Source organism: Molossus molossus, unplaced genomic scaffold (genome assembly GCF_014108415.1).
Source record: "Molossus molossus isolate mMolMol1 unplaced genomic scaffold, mMolMol1.p scaffold_m16_p_24, whole genome shotgun sequence".
NCBI lineage: Eukaryota > Metazoa > Chordata > Mammalia > Chiroptera > Molossidae > Molossus > Molossus molossus.
In genome coordinates, this window is record NW_023425360.1 from 3,054,080 (window position 1) to 3,082,045 (window position 27,966).

The window sequence follows — 27,966 nt, forward strand, 5'->3', positions numbered from 1 at the left end:
CCTCCCCACACCTAATCCTATTTCTAACCTGTGCTTGACATTATGCTTCCTGTTTTATAATGCAAAATTGGCCCAACTGTGGTCCAATTTTCCTCAGAAATCTGCTTTGACTAAGGCCATGACTGGAAGATTCTTTCTCTTCTCTGAGTTTCTATAGCATGTATAGGCTAGCAGTTATACCTTAACTTGTTGTCTCCTTTCATAAAGGTATCTTTCTTTTTTTGCTACTGCTGCTGCAAATGATACTGAAAGCTCTTTAAGGACTAGCGTTATATCTTCTGCTTTTTAATTTGATAAATCCTCTTTCAGCCTTGAACAAGCACTGTTCAAGGCTACCATCCCCACTGATCTGAGAGAGGTTAGAGTCTGGCTTCATGCATCTTCTTGGTTTTTAAGATTTCCATCCATTCATTTGACAACTTATTTGAGTGTTTATTTCCTGTAAGAGCCTGGGGGTAAAAGGGTAAGAAAGAAGGGTCTTGTGCCCCAATGTGAGGCAAACAGCATTTTGAAAAAAAAGATGGAAAGAATAGCAAGAGACCAGCTCTGGTCCTTCTTGTCCTAGACCTAGATGCCCGTTAGGAGCTTCAGCTAAGTCAAAGCAAAGGCTGTTTGTACTCTAGCGTGACAGGAGGCAGCGAGAGAAGGGTCACACCAAGGTGCAGGAGGTAGAGTTCAAGGAGGCAGGCAGATACCTTTAGCGAGGTCAAGTTCAGGGAGAAAGGGGCTTCCTGATAGCCCGCACCACTGGATTTCTCATCACACTGTTACAGGGTTTGGTTGCTTTCTAATGATACAGGGTTATTTTCTCTCCAACCAAGAGTTTCATAAACTTGAAAGATTCAGGTAGTGCTTTCAAAGTCTTTCGCTTCCTCCACCTTTACGGGAAAAGCACTTGCTGAACCCATCTCGGCTGTCAGTTTTCCGGAGACCCGCCCCACTTGAGACCGCAAGGCTGGGCGACGCACTTAATGCCACACCCACATTCGCGGCGGGGGCTTCACCGCGCTGGCCACTCAGGGACCAGTTCTGCCTCAGACGCCGGAGACGCGACTCCCGATTGGCCAGCCTTGCACGAGCGCCCGCCTTCCGGAAGTTACAGAGAGGCCTCCTCTCTAACCCCGGGTCGACGCCTCCGTGAAGGGCCGTGGGGCTGAGCACGGAAGTGGGCTCCGGTCGGTTCTCAGCCGGCGAGGTCCGGGGCGGGAGAGCCCTCTTACAGCGAGGCCGGGCCGGGAGGCTGGATCTGGAAGGTCGCGAGTACCTTTGTCCACTTTTCGTAGCCTAGGGGCGGGCCGCGCCGGTTGCCGCCCCGGAAGCGGAAGTCGGGGCGCCGCGGGGTCCCGTCCAGAGCGAGCTCAGCCCGGTGTCAGTCGTTCCGCTCGCCGGTCACATCGTGCCTCGCTTCTGCCGGTGTCGTCCTCGCTGGCCCACCATGCTGTCTCTAGATTTTTTGGACGATGTGCGGCGGATGAACAAACGGCAGGTGAGGTTGGCCGCCCACCGTTTCCCCGGGCTCCCCTTGTCCCTTCGACGCTGCCCCTGCAGGGTCCTGCGGGCCTCTGGGCCCCTGTGTGGGCCTGAGCGGGTCTGACGCTTGGACGCTCTCTTTGTGGAGTCTGAGGCCAGAGGTCGCTTTGTCCGCCTCCGGTGATTTCTGGTCCCTAGCTGATGCGGAGCCTGCCATTCCTCCCCGTGAGGCAGAGGAGCGAATGGAAACCGGAGGCGCCTTGGAAGTGGGAGCTGGGGTTGCTCCTTGTTTTAGACTTGGTAAGGCGGCAAATTCAGGGTTTCTCCAATCGCAGCGGCTCCCGATGTAGTCCCGAGACTAGATTGAGCAGTTCACTGCTGCCCGGATGCTCGGAAAGGCGGTGGTAGGCCCCACAAAAGCCGTTTTGCTGCCTTTAGCCAGTCGCAACCCTTCCAGGACAGTTGGGCCCCAGCGGGCTTCACTGACTTTTCCCTGGACCACGTTTGACCTGGAGTTGGAACAGTTACTATACTTGTCGAGTCAAGTTAGCATTACGGTGGCAGCCTTCAGAATCCTCGAGTATACCGCCCAGTGTTAGGGGCACGGGGATCTTGAAATTTAGATGTCCTGATCTTGTCCTTAAATCTTACTCTGCCTTGAACTTCCAGATTGTATGCCATATGGTACTGGGAATGCTGTTGTGATTATTTAGTCATTAGGAAAGGTTCCTTTTTATCTTCTGCACCAAGTGTGTCTGTCTGTAGAGCCTAGTTTTGCTTGTCTCGGACCTTTTGACAGTATTTTGCTATGAAGAATTATCCTGATGTCACTATTAAAGGTTTTCCCCTTGGACTTGTATATTTCACTATTTATATATACCGTTTAGGGAAGTAGATATGCAACCTCCTCTTAGCCCTCTTCAGACTTGAGCTAGCTCAGTGTCATCTTCTCTTGGACATGTTTCTTAATTCCTTCAGTCATAATTGATAATTATTTTCAAATTACACAAAATATTTATTTTTAAGATAATACTTTAGATTCTCCCTTGTTGTATAGTGTTGTCTTTTCCATCCACATCTGAATTTCTAGGTACCACAGACATTTCTCTGAGGAAATACTTATTTGGGCCTCCTATTTATTGCACCTTATGCTAAATACAATGAGAGAAATGCAAAGGCAGATAAAACAGACTCCCTTCAAGGAGCATAAATGTGTAGGAAATAGTTAAGGCTGTTTTGCTATGTGTAAAGTGCATTATATACCTGTGAGGTAGGTAATGCTATTCCCATTATGCAGATTAAGAAAATGGCTCAGTGGATTGAGCATCGTCCTTTGGATTGACAGATCCAGGTTCCATTCCTGGTCAGGGCACATGCCTGGGTTGAGGGATTGATCCCTCATGGGGTGTGTGCAGGAGGCAGCGATGGATGTCTCTCTCTCTCTCTCTCTCGCTCTTTCCTTCTTCTCTCTCTAAATATATAAATTAAATGGACAACCTTCCAGAGGTTGTGAGGAGGAAATGGGAGGAATCGGATAGCATTGGAATACCTGTACATTCTGGGAAAAAGAATTGACAGTGACTAAAGATACTGAGAGCTCATCACATGAAAAGAAGGAAACTATAGATTTTGTTTTTACTTCTCTAAAATTTTTGGAGTGTGGCTCCATTACTGAAGTCACAGATCACTGTTTTTTTTTCTGAAACTTTTCTTAATCCGTGAAGTCCTGATTTTTAGAATTTGCCTGTTTCTATGGTGTAAATACTCCCAACAGGGCTAATTTCAAACTACTAACACGACATCACTGAATGTGGAATTAAAAAGAGATATGGTAGCATGCAACTGTAATTTCCACCTTATGGGTAATTGGAAAAATAATAATATCAAGGAAAATAGATAATAATAAAATGTAGTAAAACGATTAGGAACTCGTGAATTTAGAATACTTATTACCTTTGTGGTTTTTATTTTAAGTTGATTTTAGAGAGAGAAAGAGATAGAAACATCGATGAGAGAGAACATTGATCAGCTGCCCCCTCCACACCCTCCACTGGGGATTGGGCCCACAACCCAGGCATGTGCCCTGACCGGGAATAAAAGATAAATTTATAGAGACAGAAAGTAAAATGGTGATTGCCAGGGCTGGATGGAGGGGAGAATGGGAGTTTTTAACAGGTACAGAGTTTTAATTTTGCCAGATGAAAAGAGTCCTGAAGATTGGTTGCATAACAGTGTGAATGTACTTAATACTACTGAACTTTACAGTTAAAAAATGGTTCAGATAGGCCTGGCAGGTGTGGCTCACTGGTTGAGCATTGATCCATGCACCAGGAGGTCGCAGGTTCGATTCCTGGTCAGGGTACATGCTCAGGTTGTGGGCCCGATCCCCAGTAGGGGGCATGCAGGAGGCAGCCAAATGATGTTCTTGTTCATCCATGTTTCTCTCTCTCTTTCCCCTTTTCCTTCCTCTCTCTCTAAAATCAATAGAGAAAAAATATTTTAAAAAATGGTTCAGATACATTTTGTTATGCATTTTACCAGAATTAAAAAATTATGCTAAATGAAAGCAGCCAACTGCAAAAGACTACATTTTATATGATTCCATTTATATGAACTGTCCAGCAAAGACAAATCAAGGGACAGAAAGCAGTGATTGCCTGGGGCTGTTAATCCTCACCCAAGGATACGTTATTTCATTGATTTCTAGAGAGAGTGGAAGGGAAGGAGGGAGAGAGAAAGAAAGAGAGGGAGAGAGAAACATCAATGTGAGAGACACATTGACAGGTTGCTTCCCATATACCCCAACTGGGGCCAGGGATTGAACCTGCAACCCAGGCATGTGCCCCTGACAAGGAATTGAACCCAAGGCTCTCCAGTCTGCAGGCCGACCCTCCACTGCTGAGCCAAACTGGCTAGGGCAACAAGTTTTGACTGTACAAGTGCACAGAGGATCTATTTGGGATGATGGAAATGTTGTAAACCTGGATGGTGGTGATGGTTGCACAACTCTATAAATTTACTAAAAACCATGAATCTTGTATTTACAATGGGTGAATTTTAGAAATATCTTAATAACAATGTTTTAAAAGAAGAACACCAAAAAAACATAATTTAAAAAACAGAGGAAAAAAGGCCTTGGAGTGAGGGAGGTCTTTTAAACTGACTTGAAATCCAGAAGCCTTGAAAAAAAGATGGGTAAATTTGAGTATCCAAACAAAATTTCAAAAGCAACCCCCTCCACCCTCAATCCCACAACTATGCATGGCAAATTACACTATAAGCTAAGTGGAGGTGGTACACACAAGACTGGACTCAAGCAGGTCCTGAAGACACAAGTTGTATGAGTAAGTGATCCAGATACTCATGGCTCCTACTCATGCTACATTGCTTCCACTCTCACCCTCCACCCACCACCTCATGGGGAGTCCCTATGACCAACCAACCAAGGAAGACTTTGGACCTAGTTGTAGAAGATTCTATATGAACCACCTAGCACCAACTGAAAGTAAACAGCTGAACATTACATCCCCATTCAGGGTTGACCATAAAGGATTGTGATGAAGGGAAATGTAAGACAGATGGACATGGGTGTGGATTTACACTGATTTAAGAGTGACTAGAGTTTGCTGGATGGTCAGGGACTTCATTGGAAAGTTGGAGACAAGAAATTTGGGGAAAGGTATGTGGATGGAGCTCTCCAAGCAGGTACATAAAATGTGAAGATGTTTGTGTCCCATACAAGTGCTCACGAGACAATTACCTCAGCCAAAGCAGTGTCTTAATAATCAGATGGACGAAATTACTTGTTCTGTAGATGTCAGCCAGCCTTTTCCCCAGCCCTCTCTGCCTTGCCCAATGGACTGGTGCTTATTTCTAATTTAATCCCACTAAGGTTGGGGAACATAGTTTTTATGATTATAGTCTTTTAAAAGTTGAGGTCCTTTTTTATTTGTTTAGAGCCTGGTCTCTGAAGAATGTTTCCTGTGTATTTGAAAAGAAAATACGTATATTTTGCTGTGTTGAGTGGAATGTTCTGTAGATGTTTAGTTGATGGTATTCAAGTTTTCCATATCCTTGCTGATTTTGTGTGCTCTATCAACTATTGAGAAAGGGACATTGAAGTCTCCAACTTTTTATCCTGCAGTAAGTCCTACTTGTTCATGATGTAGATATTGTCAGATCTGATTTGCTAACATGTTGCAAATAATTTTTATATCTGTATCCATGATACTATTGTGTAGTTTTCTTATAACATCTTTGTCTGGTTTGGGTATCAGTAATGCTAGCCTCATAAAATGAGTTGGGAAGTATTCCCTCTTCTGCAATTTTCTGGAAGAGTTGTTGTAGAATTGTTGTGATTTTTTTTTCCCCATAAAATGCTTGGTAGAATCCACCAGTGAATGCCATCTGAGCCTGTAGCTTGGGCACCTGCCCTGACCAGGAATCAAACCTGCAACCTTGTGGTATACAGAATGATGCCTAACCAACTGAACCATAGCCATTCAGAACTTACCTTCTTTTTTTTTTTTTTTATCCTCACCTGAGGATATTTTCCATTTTTTGTTCAGGTAGAGTGGGAGGAAGAAAAAGGTAGAGAGAGAGAGAGAGAGAGAGAGAGAGAGAGAGAGAGAGAGAGAAACATTGACGTGAAAGAGACACATCAAGTGGCTGCCACCTGCACGACCAACCAGGGACGGGGACAAACTGCAACCAAGGTACGCACTCCTAGCAGGAACCGAACCCGGGTCTCTCTGGACCGCAGGCCGATGCTCTAACCGCTGAGCCAAACTGGCCAGGGCTTGCCTTCACTTTTGAAAGAAATTTCTCAGGGTATAGAATTTTAGCTTAATAGTTTTTTTTTAATACTTTCAGGGAGTCTGCTGTTATTTCAAGAACTCAAGCTATTCTTGTCCCATATGAGCTTTGAGAATTATTTCATCTGCTCCTTTTATATGATTCTTTTCCATCTTTGGTAATTCCCTCACATGCATGTGCTGATTGTCTCTGCTGAGGACTTGAGTAGAGACCCTCTGCAGACTTTTGTGTAGCTCTCATTTCCATCCTGCCCAGTGGTCTCTAGCTACCTTTGCCTCCGCAAACTCCCAGTTCTTTATTCTAAAGTCAAGACTCCTGGCTCTGTCTGCATTTCCCCTTTGCCCTTATTCTAGAAACTCTCCAGTCTGAAAGTTGGGGCAGTCATAGATAAGGCTCACTTTCTCTGTTTCGCCTTTCTAAGTAAACACAGTCCTGTGCTACTTGGATGCAGTCACATATGCAGTGTTTGTCAACCTTTGTGTCATGTATTTTGTCCAGTGTTACTTATTTTAGACAGGGAGGTAAATTTGGTCTCTGTTACTCCAGCTTGGCCTAAACAGCATATTTTTGAGATTCATTTATGGTGTGTGTCAGTAGTTCTTTTCTCTTCCTGAATAGTGGCCTACTATATGGAAATATTGCAGTTTATGTATTCATCTGTTGATGGATATTTATTTATTTTTCCAATTTGAGGCGATTATGAATGAAGCTATTGTACCTGTGTTGTATTGATGTTTTCATTTGTCAGATTTTAAAACAGTTTAACAGATTTTCAAAAATGAAACTTGTCTTACTGTTTTTGATATTATGCCTGTTTGATATTATGCCTGTTATTAATATTATTCAGGATTTTTGTTGTTGTTGTTGTTGTCATTATCATTTAAGATTCTCACTGGACAAGCAGTGACTTTATGGGGACATAATAACAGTGTCTATTCTGAATGTGCTTCAATTTTTCCAGTGCCATCAGTTTTATGTCTAGCTGCTGTCAGTGTGTCTGCCTCCAATACTCTAGCTTTTGATCTCTTCTGCTGTGAGTTAGAAAGCAAGGGAATTGTGGTTGTGGGTTAAGAGTCTGTTAGTTTGAGGTCCTCAGATAAGGCTTAGGCCAACTGCTATTTTATAGTTCTGACACACTTGCTTCCATGGTCACTTCTGTCTTTGCTTAAAAATTGCTGGAATTCAGACTTCTATGAAAATATCCTATATGCTGAACATCAGATATCTTTTACAAGAATAGAAATATAATTGGTATATTTGATAACTATAATAGATAAATGAGCAGTAAATAACTTTAAGATTATGGCCTATTAAATGACAGCATTTAAAATTACTGTCAATTACAGAAGTTTAAAGACTCTCAGAACTTCAGCTGCCCTAATGGTGTTACTCGAAACTTTTAAATTGATACTACTCAGTTGCTCTCCTGGGTGGGGATAATCATACCTCTAATCTCTTCTCCTTTATTCTTACAGCTTTATTATCAAGTCCTAAATTTTGGAATGATTGTCTCCTCAGCACTAATGATCTGGAAGGGGTTAATGGTCATAACTGGAAGTGAAAGTCCAATTGTAGTGGTGCTCAGGTAATAACTTTTCTTTTCAAGGCATGGAATTTGGTGGCATTGCTTGAGAGAAATATTGAGATACTGAATAATTGTTGTATCATTCCTCTAGAAACTACTCCTTCCCAGAAGAGGGCCTGGAAGAAAATTAGTAACTATTTCTCAATTGTGAAAAATTCTCAACATGTTAGACACTTTACATTCAGACCCAAAGACAAGACATTAACTATGTGAGCTTTATTTTCCACTCATCTCTTAAGTGTTTCAATGTACTTTATTTTCCTGAAGTTGTTCTGTCTTCTTGTTCTTCACTTTGATACATCAGGGCTGGTATTTAGTTGTTAGTGTGCTAGATTGTATACCAACCCCAAAGTAAGAGTTTTTCTGCAGAATGTTCCCAGTGTCAGTACAAAAGCATCACTAATTACTTCCATGTTTCCTGCTGACCTTTAAATATCACTTCTAAATAGACTTCAGGAAATTTTTTTTTTTCATCCTCACCAGAGGACATTTTTCCATTTTTTGTTCAGATAGAGTGGGAGGGAGAGAGAAGAAGAGAGAGAGAGAGAGAGAGAGAAACATCGATGTGAAAGGGACACATCGTGCTGCCACCCGCACGACCAACCAGGGCCAGGACAAACTGCAACCGAGGTACGGGACTGAACCTGGGTCTCTCTGGACCGCAGGCCAGTGCTCTAACCGTTGAGCCTAACCGGCCAGGGCAGGAATTTTGAATATACTAATGCCATCTTTAAAGTGACAAATAGCCCTGGCTGGTTTGGCTCAGCGGTTGGAGCGTCGGCCTGCGGACCAGAGTCCTGGGATCGGTTCCTGCTAGGGGCACGTACCAAAAAATATAAAAAAAATAAAGTGACAAATAAGCCTGGCTGGAGTGGCTCAGTGGTTGAGCATCGACCCATGCACCAAGAAGTCACTGGTTCGATTCCCGGTCAGGGCACATGCCCAGGTTGTGGGCCCGATCCCCAGGGAGGGGGGCCTGCAGGAGGCAGCCAATCGATGTTTCTATTTCTCTCTCTTCCTTCCTCTCTCTCTAAAATTAGTAAAGAAAAAAAATTTTGTTTAAAGTGGCAAATAGGCCCTGGCCGGTTTTGTTCAGTGGTTAGAGCGTTCGCCTGTGGACCAGTGAGACCCGGGTTCGATTCCAGCCAAGGGCATGTACCTCGGTTGCGGTTCAACCCTGGCCCTAGTCAGGGTCATGCGGGAGGCAACCAGTTGATGTGTCTCTCTCACTTCAGTGTCTCTCTCTCTCCCTCCCTCCTACTCTATCTAAAAGATAAATGGAAAAATATCCTTGGGTGAGGATTAAAAATAAATAAATAAATAAATTTTTTAAAAAGTGACAAATAGTACTGAATTTTTTCTCCACTGTACTTCCTTTCCCTCCTTAATATGCCTACTGTTAGTGCTTTAAAAATCTAACTTACTCATTTTTGGAGAATTACCACTTAGTTACTTAATTGAATCATTATAGTTCTACCTTATTTTGGGCTTACTTACATAAGCTCTCTCAAGTCTCTTCTGGAGATAATGGAGTATAAGCATAAAATAAACCACATCATTAACGTTATTGAGAGTCTGGTTAATACACATTACTCTCAACAAGATGAATTTGACTCCTTCATTGTTGTATAGAATATACTTCTAGAAACAAGTGGTTGGAAGCACTGGGTCTCCAGTGTTTTACTCCTGCCTTAGTTCTGTTTTTATTAATAATCAGCCCTGGCCACTTTGGCTCAATGTTGGCCTGCGGACCAAAGAATCGGGGTCGATTCCGGTCAAGGGCACATACCTTAGTTGCAGTTTGTCCCCGGCCCTGGTCCAGGTCCTGCGGGAGGAAACCAGTCATTGTGTCCCTCTCACATTGATGTTTCTCTCCCTCCCTCCCACTCTATGTGAAGATAAATAGAAAAATATTCTCGGATAAGGATTAAAAGTAAATAATCAAATGCACCTGTAATTTTAGAGATCCACAGAAATGTATGGATTTTATTAGCTGGGAAAGCACTTAATATACTGGTCTTGGAGTATAGAGCCTTGGATGTCTCTCATTGTCTAACTACAACCTTGGGCAAGTCACTTATTCATTGAACATAGTTTCATCTATGAAATGAAGGCTAGACCTAGACGATGTCAGACCTTTCCAATTCTAAGATTATGTGGCCCTAAGTTCCCACACAGTCTTTGATTCAGTGGAGAGCTTCAATTGGTGAAGTTTTCAAACACTGACAGAGGGGAAGCCACACTAATTGGCTCTTTGGGGAAGAGTTGTAGAGACTGGGCCCAGGGAGGCTTCCTGTGGAGAGTCTTCTGGGATTACTTCAGATTGAGTGTCCTTCAGTGGAGACCTCTAAGGACAATCTGATGATCTTTAAACCCAAGATGCTGGAGCTAATAGGGGATTGCTCAGTGGTGGTTCTGAAATAGTCCACTTTTTTTTTTTTTTTTTTTTTTGGTACGTGCCCCTAGCGGAAACCAAACCCGGGACACTGGTCCGCAGACCTACGCTCCAACCACTGAGCCAAACCGGCCAGGGCTGAAACAGTCCACTTTTACTATAGCTGGAAAATTTGTATTATCAGTTGGAACTTAAACATGGTTGGATAGTGCTGGCAGGTTTGGCTCAGCAATTAGATAGAGCATTGGCCTGTGGACCAAAGGGTCTTGGGTTTGATTCCAGGTCAAGGGCACATAACTGGGTTGCTGATTGGAACCTGGCCCCAGGTTGGGGTGTTTTGGGAGGCAATCAGTTGACGTGTCATTGATGTTTTTCTCTCTCCCTCCACTTCCACTCTTATCTAAAAATTAATGGAAAGCCCTGGCCGGTTTGGCTCAGTGGATAGAGCGTCAGCCTGTGGTCCCGAGAGACCCAGGTTTGGTTCCTGCTAAGGGCATGTACCTCGGTTGCAGTTTGTCCCCGGCCCTGGTTGGGTCATGTGGGTGGCAGCCACTCGATGTGTCTCTTTCACGTCCATGTTTCTCTCTCTCTCTCTCTTCCTCTCTCTCTCCCACTCTACCTGAACAAAAAATAAAAAAATGTCCTCAGGTGAGGGTTAAAAATAATAATAATAATAATAATAAAAATAAAAATAAATGGAAAAATATCCTTGGGTGAGGATTAGCAAACAAAAAAAAGTTCTGGGTTAAGTTATTTGGTAGCTAGGTTATATAGTAAACTTTTCTGATTGCTAATGTGGAATAAAGAAAAAAAATGAAAAGAGACTAGATCTGTTGTTTAAAAATTTTTTTTTTCTTTATTGATTTTAGACAGGGAGAGGGAGAGAGAGAAATATCGATGAGAAGATAACATCAATCGGCTGTCTCCTGCATGCCCCACCCCACTGGGGATTTGGCCCATAACCAGGGCTTGTGCCCTCACCAGTAACTAAACTGATGACCTCCTGGTGCATGGGTCAATGCTCAACCACTGAGTACTGGCCAGGCATAATTTATTTAATGTTAAAAAGTTTCCCCTGGCCTTGTAGTTCAATTGATTAGAGCATGGTCCTGATATGGCATGGTGGTGAGTTTGATCCCTGGTCAGGGCACATCCAGAAAGAACCAACCAATAAATGTATAAATGAGGAGAACAACAAAATCAGTATTTCTCTTTCTCTCTCTCTCTCTCCCTCTCCCTCTCCCTCTTCCACCCCCTCCCTCTCCCTTCTCTTCCTCTTCCTTCCTCCCTCCCTCTCCCCTTCTTATCTCTAAAATCAATAAAAGTAAAATTAAAAAGTAATAAAGTAAAATGTTTATCTTGGTTTCTTTCTTTTCTTGTTAATCCTCACCCAAAGATATTTTTTCCATTTTTTTTTTTTTTTTTAAGAAGGATTGGCAGCAGGGTGGGGCATCTATGTAAGAGAGACACATTGACCAGTTGCCTTCCCACAGAACCCCAACCAACTGGGGCTGGGGATCAAACCTGCAACTCAGTAATGTGCCCTTGACCAGAATCAAACCCAAGACCCTTCAATCCATGGGCCGACACTCTAATAGCTGAGCCAAATCAGCCAGGGCCCTCAAGTTATTTCTTTTTTCTTTTTTTTAAGAGAGAGAGGGAGGGAGAGAGATAGAAACATCAACTGGCCGCCTCCTGCATGCCCTCCACTGAGGATCAAGCCCGAAACCCGGGCAACCTGGGCATGTGCCCTTGCCAGGAATCAAACCGGAACCTCTTAGTCCATGGAATGAGCTTAATCCACTGAGCCACACTGGCCAGGCTAGTTTATTTTTTTAATGGTCCTCTCACTGTACACTTTTCCTGTGTTTAGTTGTCATCTATATCTGAATTTTTAAATCTGTTTATTTCTCATCTACCTTTCTTCCCTAGCATCTAGACTCTCGTTTTCACCCTACTCTGGCCATCGGCACCTGCATGTTAACTAGGCACTTGAAACTCCACGTAATGAATGTGAAATTCATCTTTTTTCATAAACCTGTTCTTTTTCCTCATTTTCCTGTGACTGCCGTCTGCTCAGTTGCCAGTGTTAAAAACCTAGGAGTCATTCTGTTATATCTAGTTGACCATCAAGTTTGTTCTTTTCCCAATCTCTGTTCCACCCTGTACAGTTGTCCCCCTGCTGTTCTATTTCAAGTTCTCATTTCCTGCCTGGCCTGTTGTAGTGACCTTAAAAAAAAATGCTTTTATTTATCAGGAAATAAGTTAGGATATTTTCATGATATGAAATGTTGAAAACATACACAAAAATCTAGGTGAAACTAAGTCATCCATAGTTTTGGGATATACTCATTGTTAACAGCTTGGTCTCTTTTTTCACGTATATTATTTCTTACATAACTGAGACAATTCTGTATATACATCCTTTTCTCAGTATTTTCCTCCTTATTCTCCTGTGTCCACTTTTTTTTTTTTTTTTTGGTTAGTCCTCACCTGAGGATATTTTCCCACTGATTTTTAGAGAGAGTGGAGGGCGGAGAGAAAGATGGGGGAGAGAAAGATGGGGGAGAGAGATGTGAGAGAGACATGTCAATTGGTTGCCTCCCACACGACCCAGGATCGAATCTGAGACCCTTTGGTCCTCAGGGCAATGTTCTAACTGTTTCCCCAAACTGTGTCCACTTTTTAAAATAACACTTTTAATATTTGCCAAGTGTTCAGTTATAAGTAATAGCCTGAACAAAGTAGTCTCCCAATCTACTTTCTCATCTGTTCCATTTAACTTATTAGTTCAATAAATATTTGAATGTCTTATTTATACTCTATAGCTTCTGAAGTGATGGTTCTTAAATGCAAATGTTATCGTGATACTTCCCGCTTAAAATTCTAGACTGGCTATATTTGTTAAAATTCTAGAGTGGCTCAGAGGCAATTTGGCATTCATGAGAGTGTATTTCTGTTGGACTCCCTTGATTCAAGTCTCACCTTCATTATTTTCTCGATGTGTAACTTTAGGCCTCCCTGAGCTTCAGTCTCTTTATATAGCATGACCAGAGTCTTCAAACAGAAGTGTTTGGACTTTGTTGTTACTCCTGTCTTGATTTTTATTCCCTGTCTATCCATTTTCTTACTAAATCTATTATTGAAAACTAAAACTTGAGTCTCTAAAATTAATACTGATGGCCTTCTTCATAGAAAGACAAAGTTCATTAATTAGTGAACATATCTTGAAGAGCTTGGTATAGGGTAGAACAGGTGAGAGGTGAGAAGTCTGCTCTCACTAATTACCATGGAATTGAATCCTTTGTTCGTTTCTGAAATTCTTAAGCAAAAATCTGCTTTTGTCCTTGTTTTTCTTTCTTGTTTCTTTTTAAAAAATGAATAAATTGATAACACAAGCATTATCTCTGTAGCTGACTGTTCTTTGACTTGATGAGCTGTTCTTCCTTCTTCATGGCTTGAAATCATAAGGTCATCTTGGTCTGTATCTCTATAAATGGCAGAAGATGATGATCCAGTTCTCATTTGAATATTTGAATATGTTTAGTGTTTTCAGATGAAGTGAGAATAAGGGCAATGTTTATAAAGTTCATTCTGTAATCTTCTGTTTGTCACTTGAAATTTTAAAAGGTTAAAGAATTAGTAGCATTGCCCTTTTCAAAGATTTAAGCTTCTTTGAATAGTAATGCTTGAAATGGAACTAGTCGATGAATGCTAATAACTAAAGAAACCTTTAATGTAATTCATCAATCTGAGGAAGCCATATTTTCAGAACAATATACATTTATGTCGTCACTATTTGTTAAAGTATTGAGTATACTTCAGAGGTGATACTTTTGATTGTTTTGTTGAATATTTAATTTTGAAAACAAATTTAATCGCAGACTTTCTCTTTGCTATTATATTCTTCTTTCCCTCCCAGTGGCAGCATGGAACCTGCGTTTCATAGAGGAGATCTTCTCTTCCTAACGAATCGAGTTGAAGATCCCATACGAGTGGGAGAAATTGTTGTTTTTAGAATAGAAGGAAGAGAGATTCCTATAGTTCATCGAGTCTTGAAGATTCATGAAAAGTATGTACAAACTATATCTTTTTTGTTTTATAATATTTCAATGTTTTTGGTGTTTATAGTATTTAATTTTGATAGCCTAAAGGTTAGGAAAGGGTGGAAAACTCCTAGGGCCTCCTTCCATTCGTTTTTATGAATGTTTGAAGGCTTGGTGAACACTTGAAAACTAAGTCGTTATTTATTTATTTATTTATTTATTTATTTATTTATTTATTTTAATCCTCATCCGAGGACATTTTTCCATTTTTTGTACAGACAGTGTGGGAGGGAGAGAGAGGAAGAGAGAGAAAGGGAAACATCGATGTGAAAGGGACACATCGAGTGGCTGCCACCCGCACGACCAACCAGGGCTGGGGACAAACTGCAACCGAGGTACATGCCCTTAGCGGGAACCGAACCCTGGTCTCTCCGGACCGCAGGCGGACGCTCTAACCGCTGAGCCAAACCGGCCAGGGCACTAAGTCGTTATTTATTAATTCATTTATTTCCCTGTAGGTTTCTCTTTTTTTATTTTTTATTTATTTATTTATTTTTATGATTTTTTTTTTTAATCCTCACCTGAGGACATTTTTTCATTTTTTGTTCAGATAGAGTGGGAGGGAGAGAGAGAGAGAAACATCGATGTGAAAGGGACACATCAAGTGGCTGCCACCCGCACCACCAACCAGAGCCGGAGACAAACTGCAACCAAGGTACATGCCCTTAGCGGGAACCGAACCCGGGTCTCTCTGGACCGCAGGCCAATGCTCTAACCGCTGAGCCAAACCAGCCAGGGCTCCCTGTAGGTTTTTTTTAGTTCCCAACCAGATTAGTAACCCTGCAAATTTCAAAGCAGTAAGCAACTTAATGTGCCTATTTATCTATGTAATAATATTCCTTTCAGATGATACAGGCCTGGTGGTCACTTAGAGCAACTCGCTTAAAATGGCATCAGTCACGACAAGCACCAGAAACCATTTTGTCCAACACTGTACCCCTCGTGATCAGTTCTTACAATCTCATGGCCCCTTCCTTCTGGAGTGGTCCCTGAGCCTCTGAGGGGATGAATGAACACAGTTGTCACTTTTTGTGATATCAGCTGTCTGAATTGCAGACAAAGCCACAGGAACAGTATACTGTGTGTATGTGTGTGTGTTGCATAAACCCAACCTCACAAATGATATAAAGGTTGATCCCAAATAGAATCTTCTGATGTAATGGATAAAGAAGCCCTAATCCTAAAAATAAAAAATTTAAGGCAATCTAACAGACATTTTAAATAAGAATAAATTTATCAACTTTTTCAAATTCCAAAGAAAATTTCTGAAATCTAAGTTACTCTTTTAAATATAGATTCTTGCATTTTAGAATTAGAAAGGACATAGTAAAACCTTTAGAGCACCTCTCTGAGTCTCTGTTTCCTTATCTGTAATATAAAGAATTTTAGGGAAATGAATTAGGAAATCTCTGAGTTCTAAGCCTGTGCTTTCCTGTCCAACTACATATTCCTCAGCCCCTCCCTTCAAGCCTGTGGTATTTCTGGTTTAAGGAAAACTTTGAGAAGGGAAGGAAAGAAAGAAATGAAGGAAAAAGGAACTATCATGGAGGACACACATAGGGGAAGTGAAATGGTGGAGTGATTTAGGTTCTTGAATATGAGGCAGCTCTAAATATTCTTTTTTTTTAAATCGTCACCCGAGGACATTTTTCCATTTTTTGTTTAGATAGAGTGGGAGAGAGAGAGAAACATCAACATGAAAGGGACACATCGAGTGGCTGCCACCCACACAACCAACCAGGGCCGGGGACAAACTGCAACCGAGGTACATGCCCTTAGCGGGAACCGAACCTGGGTCTCTCCGGACCGCAGGCCGACGCTCTAACCGCTGAGCCTAACTGGCCAGGGGGGAAAGAGATAATTTTTAAATGGCATTCTATTGTTGACTACGAAGGAATAACTTCTTTTTTATTTTGGAATTGTGAAAGTTTATTTGGTTCAGGTAGCGTTTTTCAGATTTTTCAAGTGGATTTCGGTTATTGGTTCTCAGCACTGGTTGTGGACAATGCAGAACCAACTTTCCTCTGAGTTTATCAGAGAAAAAATCAATTTAAACCTAGGTCCTGCTTTGGGTAGAGTAGAAATTGCCCATTTTTATGTGTGATCCTTTGAAATCCAGTGAGTTGTTTTATCAACTACAGATTTGTTAAGTTTTAAAAGTAATTTTAAACAGAATTTTAAATATTTTAAGGTGTGGTACTGTGTAATCTGGGGATTTGGGTGATTTGTTTTTGACTCTTGGGATGCCTTTGATCTGCAGGACTGTTTGAATAGCAGATGCTATTAATATTCCAACGTTTCCAATTTCCTCCTTTCTTTCAGGAGACTAAAATACCTGGTTATAATAATCATTGATTTAATATTAGCCTTGTTCTTAAATATGGGACCAAATGACAACCAAAATTGATTAAGTCTTGTAGTCAATCTTTCCTGGGTGTTTTCAGGCTGGTTTTTGCACTGTTGTTCGTTTCTTTCAGAAGCAATATCATTCTGAGCTTTAAGAAGACTAGAGGTAGGAATTGTTCAACTGAGCTCTCTCTTCTCTTTATTCCTCTTTTCCTTCTTCACCTGCTGATTCTATAAGGCACCTTTGCAAATGTGTAAATATTATATAAAGCTCTTTTTCTTTTTTCATGTATCTCCATCTTGTTAACATTCTATTACATGTGTATTGTTACACATGATGCTATGTAAATTAGAAAATCCAGAAAGCAAAATCACATGTAATCCTAGTACCCAAAGATAATGTTAAATTTGGGGTAATCCTCTTTTTGTTTTATAAACATACTACATGGTTTATCTTTAACCATCTATAAAGTGGTTATTTCCTCCTTCCTGCCATCACAGTATTACGATGGTTTAATTAAATTGTAAGTGTATTGAACTCCTTAGAGGTAGATAATATTAAATATTTGGTCCCTGTGCTGGCAAGGGGAAACTTTGATACAAATGTGTCATCAGCCAGTATTTTGGGCCTGTGAGTTGTGAGGTCTAATAGGGTGCCACCTGAATATTTGTTACAGTTTTAAGTAGATGAAGGAGACCTATGCTTTTGCAAATAGCTTAAGTGGTCTCTCCTGACTATATCAGGGAGGGGGGTTTTAGGGAGCAGAATTGTGTATGTTTGGTTGGTCGGCAGATCAAGTCTTTGTGAATAGCCCAGTCTCCTGTGGCATCTCTTTCCTTTCCCATCCTTTCTTGGGAGAGTTTCCCATTTCCCAGTCCTCCTCTCCCGTTTGATTTTACTTTTCTGCCTCTGTGGTTTTTGTTATCTTCCTGCTGGAACTGACTCTTGCTTCCTGCCGCTCCTGGCTGTCAGGCGTGCAGCTAGCCCCTCTCAGCACCTGTCCCCTTTTACCCCAGCATCTGTCAGACATTCTTCTGCTTACTGAGTTGTCAGCTGAAGATGCTTTTTCTCTGTATATATTTGCATTTGTTGTTGTTGTTGCAATCTCATATTTAACGTGACTGCTTGCACCTAGCTGTTTTTGATGTTTGCAACACCTCCCAATTTAGTTTCATCTGCAGATTTAGTGTCTGACGAACCAGTTTCTGGCTTAGCATCTCAGTGGATATTAGTCAGTAGGAGTCTGGGGCTAATTTTCTTCTTTCTAGTATAGTGGTTAACCCAGGCACACTTGAATTAATTTTAAGACAGTTTTTATCAACTATAAAATGTACTTTGCTTTCAATTAAAATTTAAAATTACTAGAAACCTCGTGGTTCTTCAGAAGAATTAAACCAGTAAGTTTCTGATTAAGTAAGGTACTATTATTTTTGCTTAGTTTTTAAATATGGAGAATTTCAAACATGCATAAAAGTAAACAAAACAGTACAGTGAACTCCCATGTACCTGTCACCCAGTCCCAGTAATGATTATTCTGTCAGTCCTGTCCCACCGATACTACCACCTTTCCCTCTCTCCTGCCTGTAGTATTTTGAATCCAATCATAAATATGTCGTGTCATATATATAATATTTTAGTAAATATCTGTGAAACATAATCAATGAGCTTTTTTTTAACAGTTTGAATCTAGATTCAGATATGGTCCTCAGTTACAATTGGTTGATATGGCTATTATAGTCTCTTATTTAATATGTAAATTCCTTTTCCAACTTTTCTTGTTCTCTGCAACTTATTGGTTGAAAAAAACTGGGTCATTCTGTAGTTTCCCATAACCTTCATTTTGCCTATTATATCCTGTGGGGCAGTGTAATGTGTGCCTTTGCTCTTTGTACTTCAAAGAAATAGGTGGTTTGTTGTAATATAAAATGAAATTATATTGTACATGCTATTTTGTAATCTTTTCTTCACTTAATACAGTTTGTATGATCTTCTGATGTCATTAAATAGTCTTCTGTAGCATCGTCCTTAATGCTTGCTTAGTATTTCAGCTCCTGAATGTTAGACTTTTAGCTTGTTTTCAGTTTTTTCTTATTATATTTATTTATTTATTTATTTTTTATCCTTACCCGAGGATATTTTTCCATTTTTTGTACAGATAGAGTAGGAGGGAGAGAGAGGAAGGGAGAGAGAGTGAGAAACATCGACATGAAGGGACACATCGAGTGGCTGCCACCCGCACGACCAACCAGGGCCGGGGACAAACTGCAACCGAAGTACGTGCCCTTAGCGGGAACCGAACCCGGGTCTCTCCGGACCACAGGCCGACACTCTAACCGCTGAGCCAAACTGGCCAGGGCAGTTTTTTCTTATTATAAATTACACAGCTATAAACATCCTTTTAGCTAAATAAATAATTATTTTTGATCTTGGAATACCACAGTTACACAGGGATTTTTGTTAACAAGAGCACATTTTATGCTTTAAATGACATGAAGGTATTTGATGACATGGGCTTCTCTTCCTCTTTTAAGGCAAAATGGACATATCAAGTTTTTGACCAAAGGAGACAATAATGCAGTTGATGACCGAGGTCTCTATAAACAAGGACAACATTGGCTAGAGAAAAAAGATGTTGTGGGGAGAGCAAGGGGGTAAGTATAGACAGAAGCACTTACTAAGTTTTTCATGTCTCTGTAAACACGATCCTCTCTTTGTATCGTCTGATCACATACGATTGAACATAATGGTTGGGTCCTAGTTCTACTGGATCACCTTGTATCCTTTGAAAAAATATCCTTCTTAAAATGCATGTAAAACTTCAGATGTACTGCTCTAGAGGGGAGAAAATGGGGGACAGTAAAAGAATCAAATATTAGTGATGAGATAATGAATGGAGTGTCAGTTTAAATATTCATCAGGCAAGAGATGTTACTGGGCACCCGTCCGTGTACTCTAATGTCTGTACGCCGCTGGGCTCTGGGGAGCCAGAGCAGTTTTCATCCTGCTTCGTGAAACTTATTTTCTTAAGTATTTACTCAGTAACTTAAAGTGTTCATCTAAATTAACTTGATCATATTCATTTATTCCATACTGTTTTATTTCTAGTCTTGAAATTATTGAGGTCAAATGAAATTTAAAAGTTATATTAAGCCTGTTTATTTCCGATTTTATCAGGAGAGCAGATCAGTGGAGGACAGGAATTGTAAGTGATTGGTATGAGGAAGTATGGGACTGTAACTACCTTCATGTTTTTAATAGTATTAACAATAACTGACATTTATTAGGACTTACTATGTGCTGACAATTCATTCTAAGCGCTTTACAAGTATTACTTTTTTTTAACCTCAGAACAACCCTAATATTTCCATTCTATAGATGAGGAAACACAGACGAGTTAGGTTGCTAATCTGAGGTCACACTGATGGTAAGTGGCTGGCTGACCCTGGAGCCCACTTTCTTACCCATCACACCAAAATTGCAGGCAAAACAGTTCTGAAATGGGGAGCTGCTGGTTGTCACTGTTCAGATGCCACATGGCGCTCTTACCACTGTGAGAGCATCTGCTCCTTTGCCCTAGAACGGACAGTGTGGGTTCAGAGTGATTCCTCTAGCGCAGTGATATTCAGCCTTTTCCATCTCATGCCACACATGAATTAATTACTAAAACAAAAAAAATTATATAATTTTGATTCATTCACACCAGATGGCTGTTGTGTTGGCTGTTGTCATTTTTTTTTTTTTTTTATCCTCACCCGAGGACAATTTTGCATTCATATTCAGACAGAGTGGAAGGAAGAGAGAGAGAAATGTCAGTGTGAGAGAGACACATCGACTGGTTGCTACCTGCACGACCCCAACCGGGACTGGGGACGAACTGCAACTGAGGTACATGCCCTTAGCAGGAACTGAACCCGGGTTTCTCTGGTCCTCGAGCCAATGCTCTAACCACTGAGCAAAACTAGCCAGGACGCTGTTGTCATTTTTTTTTATCCTCACTTGACATTTTTTCATTTTTTGTTCAGGTAGAGTGGGAGGGAGAGAGAGAGAGAAACATCGACATGAAAGGGACACATCAAGTGCCTGCCACCCACACAACCAACCACAGGGCCAGGGACACACTGCAACCAAGGTACATGCCCTTAGCAGGAACTAAACCCGGGTCTCTAGGGACCGCAGGCCGATGCTCTAACTGCTGAGCCAAACCCGCCAGAGCTGTTGTTGGTTTTTGTTTGTTTGTTTGTTTATCCTCACTGAGGATATTTTCCCATTTATTTATTTATTTTTTTAAGAGAAAGTAGAAGGAAGGGAGGGGGAGAGAGAGAAACATCTATGTGAGAGAAACACATCAGTTGGTTGCCTCCTGCACGACCCTGACTGGTCAGAGAAAAGAGGTCAGTGCCCCTGACTAAATAGTCAGGTATTGCATGTTTTAAAAATTCGTGCAACACACTGGTTGAAAATCACTGCTCTAGCAAACAGGCCATCACACTGAAGAACCTGGTTTCCATAGAGAAGTAAGTGCAAGTTATTAGGTGAAAGCTGCCACTGTTAAGCGTGAGAGATGCTCAGTTTGGGGCCAGAGAGTTCTGATCAGAATAGGCACCCACGTGTTTTTGTCTTCTGCAGTGCTGGGGTTTTTCTGTGCATGCCGCCAGTTCAAGCGAGCATCATTTTCTATGACAGAGCCAGACATACCTTTATCATTCAAATTAGATCATCAGTGTTTCTGAGAAATCATTGTCCCCATCTCTCTCAGTTCCCGGGATGCTGCTGTTATGGTCATTCAACCTCATCAGCCTCATTGAGTCTTTCTGTTTTTACTTTCATTTGAAATGTACAGATTCATGTAGTAACATAAGGAGAATAACACTCATCTAAGAGCAAATCCACTTCTCTTTTTCTGCTCCCTCTTCATAAATACTTAACTTTTTGGTGTATGTTTTTTTAGCCTTTATGTATAAAGATGTAGATTGTTAATATACGTGTGTGTGTGTGTACATACATAAGCACATTTTGTATGTAGGGAAAGAATGGTCACAGTTTATAACCTTTTTTTCATTCCCCAGAGTTAATCAGTATCTTTGCAAATCAAAAGATTTATCTCCATATCAACATTTTCAGAGCTGTATGCTATTCCGCTGTATGGATAGACTATATTTTTATTTGAATATTCTCCTATTGTTGGATGCTTTTATTCTTTTTATTTTTAAAAATTATGAACAATGTTAGGATGAGCATCCTTGTTACACATATTTCAATACCTCTGCTGAATCATTTCTTCACAGTAAATTCTTAGAGGTGGAATCATTGGATGACATGTAAGGCTTTTGACAAATTTTGCCTTAGTGTTTCATTTATATTCCAACCAGCCTGACAGAGCATTCCTTTAATTGGATCTTCATCATTAGGTGTTTAATGCAGCTCTGTCTGCTCACGATGGCCCCTGTTTGGGTAAAAGATGCATCACCATACCTAAACGATATATGGTGTTATTTCTAAAATTCCAACATTAAAGGTACAGTCTTTTCTATGGCTTTTAATAAAAAAATATAATAGCCCAGTACTCTCTGAAGGAAGTAAGTTTCCGTGAGGTATAAACATCTGGGCATGAACAGCAGGGCACAGGACCTTAACTGCACAAATTCACTTTCCGTTGATTATATCATCGCTTACCTTGACACTTAATAGGGCATATCACCTCCTTTTGTGGAAATTGTGTTTATAAAGCCCTAAACTGATATTTCAAAGTCAGACTGTACCCAGACCTTGAGAATAGAGTTTTCTCACAGATTATTCTGTAACTGTGGGACATGTCTTTAGGCATTAAAAACACTTTTTTTTTTCCAAACAGCTGCCTGCACACTAAAAAAATTTTGCACTGACGCTTGAGGCCCTAAATAAAACAAGATAAAAAAAAAACTGTTGAGATGTAATCTACATATATTAGGATATAAAATTCACCATTTTAAAGTGCAATTCATTGGGTTTTATTATATTCCCAAGGTGTGCGCAGCCATCACCACTATCTAGTCCAGGACATTTCCACAGCCCAGAAAGAAAACTGGATCATTTGCAGGCGCTCCCCCACCCCCTTTCCCTGCAGCCCCTGGCAGCCACTAATCGGCTTTCTGTCTCTACGGTTTGCCTGCTCTGGACACTTTACATAAACAGAATCTTACACTGTGATCTTCTATGTCTGGCTTCTTTCACATAGCATAATAATGTTTTCAAGATTCACTCATGTTGTAACATGCAATGAAAACAATTTTAGAAAATGAAACTAATACTGAACCAACTAAATATTTAATAGGGGCGATTCTTTCTAAAGTCAGGGAATTGTAAAACACAAAAGGGCCTGCTAGTCAAACAAGAGTTGACATCAACCGGAAAAAGGAATGAAAGCTGATGGGGTCAGGTAATAGAGGAATCCTGACATTAAAAAGAGGAATAAAAATATAAGGAAGGAACACAGAGTAATTGAGCTCTCTGTTGGCTGAAATAAGTTTTATGGATGAGGCTTTTGATATGTGCTCTTTACTTAACTTGAAACAGATTATTTTAGGGCAGAAACAATTATCCTATTTAATTAAGTCAGCTATAGGAGTCCAAACTTCCCAGATATAGAGCCCTTTTAACATTTGACAAAAGTATTTTCTGCCACAACCTCAGCAGGTGCTTCTTCCTTCGGAGGCTACTGCCTCAGCAGCACCTTGACCCAGAACACTCAGGACATGTATATATTCACACTCTGCCTTCTAGAGGGTAGCACAGGCTGGTGTTGGAGGTGGCCTTGTGGGTAGCATTTGGTTTACTTATATTAAACCTTCTGCTTAGTACCAACTCTGCTTTAGCAGACTTCATCTGCTAAGGGTAGGAAAAAAGTGCATCTGATTTGAATGGAAGGTGACTGATAGCAGTATTGTGCACTCTTTGCTGTCTCTGTCCATGGAGGGAAACAGTGCTATATATCATGTTTGACTTTGGACTGCTTGTCATATGCTGTCTGATGTTTGGTTATATTACTCCTAAAGATCAAGGTGCTTCCATTTCACTTATGGTGGCAAAGAGAAAACAATCTTAGGGGAAAAACGATGTGTCCATGGATAACTACAAACACACCATGGCAGACTATGTGATTAGTGAGAGCCAAAGATTGTGGTTCTTTGAGCATCAATACCATTGTAAGGAGGTGACAGCGAGAGTCTCTGCTCATGAGAATGGCTGCTGGCTGGCTGATCGTCACATCAGAAGTAGCTGCCTGCCCTGGCGGGTTTGGCTCAGAGGTTAGAGCGTCAGCCTGCAGACCAGAGAGACCCGGGTTCGTTTCCACTAAGGGCATGTACCTCGGTTGCAGTTTGTCCCCCCCCCAGTTGGGGTGTGTCTGTGGCAACCACTCGATATATCTCTCTCACATCGATGCTTCTCTCTCTCTCTCCCTCCCGCTCTATCTGAAGATGAAGATAAATGCAAAAATGTCCTCAGGTGAGGATTAAAAAAAAAAGAAAAATATGTGTATTAAAAACACAGAGAACCTTTATCTGCACTCCTGGCTTAGCTGTACCATTCTGTAGCGACCGTTGTTTTCAGCTCTTAGAAAACAACGTGAGGGGTGGAAACTAAAGTGTGGGCCCTGCGAAGGGATAATATTCGCCACCACATACATGTCTGCTCTGTGCATGTCAGTCTGTAGCAGTGTTTCTGGCACTTCAATGTGCAGAAACATCATTTGAGCCCCACCTTCCAGAGATGCTCCGATTCAGTAAATCTGGAGAAAATATGTGATCTGCATTTTTTAAAAGCCATATAAGTGATTCTGACAGAGGAGGTCTAGGTTTTAAGAAATGTCAACTTATGGAATGGGAATTTGGGATGGTGGAGAGAGATGGTCTAGTAAAGCTGCCAAAAGGAAGAGGGGCAGGACAGGATAAGACAGGAGACAGGAAGTAAGAGGAGTTCTTAAAAGGAACTGAAATATACCAAAGACAAAATTTCTGTTTTTTCAAGTTTGCCCAAGGCTTTGATGGTGCACCTTTGGCATGGTGCAGTGGTTGTGAATGTTCAGAATAAAAGTATTTGGGCTATTTTAAAGTGTCTCCTTCAGCCCTGGCCAGTTTGGCTCAGCGGTTAGAGCGTCGGCCTGCGGTCCAGAGAGACCCGGGTTCGGTTCCCGCTAAGGGCATGTACCTCGGTTGCAGTTTGTCCCCGGCCCTGGTTGGTCGTGCGGGTGGCAGCCACTCGATGTGTCCCTTCACGTCGATGTTTCTCTCTCTCTCTCCCTTCCTCTCTCTCCCTCCCACTCTATCTGTACAAAAAATGGAAAAGTATCCTCGGGTGAGGATAAAAAAATAAATAAATAAATAAAGTGTCTCCTTCAGCCCACCCCCCTTCTCCAGGACAGGGTCCAGGACAGTATCACCCAGGCCACTCATGTACGGGGCAGTTTCCTGCCACATCGTGGGTACCCTGCTAACTTTCTCTTTCTTCCCGAGTTCTTATGCTGTTGAGGAGCCTTCTGCATTGAGGGGAGAACTGAAAACCTGGGAGAAAACGAGAGATCCCCAAGGGAAAGAGAAAGAAGAGGCCTGGACATTCAAACATTAAATCAGGCAGTGTTTACTGGATGCCTGCTGTGTGCAAGGTGTTATGTTTGGCCTTGAGGATACAGTGGGTAACAAGATTGGCATTGTTTTTGCCCTTATAGAGCTTAGAGTCTAGTAGGGGAGACAGACACTATACAGCTAGTTATACAACTAATATGCCATTAAAATTGTGATGGAGACTTCAAAGGATCTATGTTGGGTGCTATGAGATTACCGAACAAGTGGTTTTACCTAGTTTAAGGGCAACAGGAAAGAAAGAACTAGTGAAAAACACAAAGGTGTAGCCGTCAAGAGGTGGGTGGAGAAATAGATTTGTAGTGTGTTACAGAACCAAGGAGAAGGGTTTCAAGGGCAAGTTTGTGGTTATCAATCCAATGCTGCCAAGTAAAGGGAAATGAGAGCTGAGACTGGACTGCTGCATATAGTGATTTAAACTGTTCTAGAAAGTTTCAGGAGTAAGAGAGCCAAAGCCAGATCACAGGTGGTTAATAAATGAGAGGATGAGGAAATCTTAATGAAGTACTGGAATTGGACTCTTGCGTTCACTTTTTGGACACGTTGCATGAAGTAACTAGTAATGTTCTGGCTGTGTTTGCTTGTCTCCCCAACTAGATTGACAGCTCCCTGAAGGTTATGGCCACAACCCAGCCCCCAGCACTAAATCAGCAGGTAGAATTCGTCACCAAATAGATGAATAAGACCTCTGACCCAGTACACGCTCTGCTGCGTAGAAGCCACGTGCAGTGGGCATGATCATGTTTCCTCATCTATAAAATGGCTATATTGCTAACCCCTATCATTGGGCTGTTGACAGGATCTAATAGGACGATAGTATATACAAATGGACTTTGTGAACTGAAAATTACTTTTCTGTGGAAGATACTGAGAATGTGCAGTAAATGATAATAACTACTTAGGAAGTTCTGTGGTAATCAATTTTTTGTTTATTCCTTTGTTTAGATTTGTTCCTTACATTGGGATTGTGACTATCCTCATGAATGACTATCCTAAATTTAAGGTAAGATCCTATACTTTATGTTTCATTAAAAATATGATCTTTTTGCCCTGGCCAGTTTTGCCCAGCGGTTAGAGCGTCGGCCTGCTGCGGTCCCGAGAGACCCGGGTTCGGTTCCCGCTAAGGGCATGTACCTCGGTTGCAGTTTGTCCCCGGCCCTGGTTGGGTCGTGTGGGTGGCAGTCACTCAATGTGTTCCTTTTATGTGGATGTTTCTCTCTCTTCCTCTCTCTCCCTCCTGCTCTATCTGAAGAAAAAAAAAAAAGGAAAAAATGTCCTGGGGTGAGGATTAAAAAAAAAAAAAAGTGATCTTTTGCTAAAGTTTGGAAACTACTAAATGGATTACACTTAAGAGAGAGAAAACTAATTGGATAGTCGAATAATATATCCTGGTCACAAAGGCCAGTTTATTAAGTCTGAGGACTTGTGAACGTGTGAGTCTTCTCTGACTGTGGTTCTGTTTCTCTTCTAGTATGCCGTACTCTTTTTGCTGGGTTTATTTGTGCTGGTTCATCGTGAGTAAGAAGCTGCCTTGCTGTTCCTGGGAGGTGCCGTACTTTTTGTTACTGATGTTTGCGATAGCTGTTGGTCTGTGATTGGTGGAGTGGAGCACACACATGCTGGCCCTTCTTGGTAGCACCGGTTTGCATTAGTTTATGTTTCCACACCAGAGTCTGTGTGGGCGGGTGTGCGTGCACCACTGCTCGCTCTCCATGGACTCCAACGCAGGATTTCATGTTGTCATTGTCACACTTTCGCATTTTTGTACATCAGTGAATTTTTTATATTAAAAGGTTGAGCCAAAGCCCCCAGTGTTTGTATTTTGAAGCCAAGCTTCACTTCTAAAGTGCCTACAGAGCCTGTCAAGGAGCACTGAGCTCTGCCCGAGATGGACACCGCCGTTCCTCCTTATAATGGGAATGGTGTGCCGAGGTGGTCGGGAATCTTAACGTTTCAAATTTTAAATAAAAGACTTTGCATATTGAACCCTTTATCCCTGACTTGTGTTTGTCGGGAAAGCTTTCTGCAATTTGCCTTTCAGTGCTGGTTCCCAGCGTCCCCTGGGGAGTTAAAGGCTTCGATGTGAACAGTCCTTCAGCTAAGAAGTTTGTCCTCATCCTGCCAACAAACGAACTGTTTGTTTGTTGTTTTTTTTTGTTTTTGTGAAGTCAAAGTAGCCATTGACGTTCATAGGAAATCTTAGTCACAAAATTGATTCTTCACCAGGGTGTGACTCAGATGTGTGTGAACCCAGCTGGTGCTGCTGAGGGGTCCAGAAAATTTCACTCTGCTGTAGACTCTTAACCTTTTCTACATCTGAGACGTTTGCAGCCATGTGCCCGAAGCCAGGGTTTTTCATCGTCTGGAGGAGGGACAAGGAAGGTGCTGGAGGGCAGGCACCCACTCATTTTCTTTAAACTGGGATTTGCCTGGACCTGCCCCCTTAGTTCCTGGCTTCGTTCCTACAGACTTCAGGAGGCGGGGTTCCCGTAGCGAAAGCAAAGCCCAGGCGTGTTTTCTTTTACTACTGAGGCAGTTAGGGAAGTAGGAGAGTAGGGTAAGCCCATCTGTTTTAAGCACAGAATACTCCTAATTCTTTGTTGTTAATATGAATGTGAAATCTCAAAGTAAGC

At 41.5% G+C, this 27,966-nt stretch overlaps 1 protein-coding gene across 8 annotated transcripts; it reads left to right on the forward strand.

The window, feature by feature from the left end:
- Positions 1–1,124: 1,124 nt before the first annotated feature.
- On the forward strand, positions 1,125–27,319 carry SEC11A (SEC11 homolog A, signal peptidase complex subunit). 8 transcript variants are annotated; one of them, XM_036277933.1, is made up of 8 exons: positions 1,125–1,486; positions 7,761–7,870; positions 14,188–14,337; positions 19,250–19,369; positions 19,893–19,920; positions 25,931–25,987; positions 26,279–26,336; positions 26,805–27,137. In XM_036277933.1, the coding sequence occupies exons 1-7, from the start codon at positions 1,436–1,438 to the stop codon at positions 26,318–26,320; spliced, it is 558 nt and encodes a 185-aa protein (XP_036133826.1). In that variant the 5' UTR covers positions 1,125–1,435; the 3' UTR covers positions 26,321–26,336; positions 26,805–27,137. The 8 variants fall into 8 exon arrangements, 7 of the variants coding, with proteins under 7 accessions (XP_036133826.1, XP_036133829.1, XP_036133828.1 ...); XR_004961480.1 differs by lacking the exons at positions 19,893–19,920; positions 26,805–27,137 and adding an exon at positions 25,208–25,356 and having other exon boundaries at positions 26,279–26,325; XM_036277935.1 differs by lacking the exon at positions 25,931–25,987 and having other exon boundaries at positions 1,128–1,486.
- Positions 27,320–27,966: the final 647 nt, after the last annotated feature.

What these genes read in the sequence shown, in the direction of transcription:
- SEC11A (XM_036277933.1), top strand. Translation starts at nt 1,436, where the DNA reads ATGCTGTCTCTAGATTTTTTGGACGATGTGCGGCGGATGAACAAACGG. An exon ending in GGCGGATGAACAAACGGCAG is followed by an intron (nt 1,487 to 7,760) that starts GTGAGGTTGGCC and finishes TTATTCTTACAG; the next exon opens with CTTTATTATCAAGTCCTAAA. An exon ending in GTCTTGAAGATTCATGAAAA is followed by an intron (nt 14,338 to 19,249) that starts GTATGTACAAAC and finishes TCCTCTTTTAAG; the next exon opens with GCAAAATGGACATATCAAGT.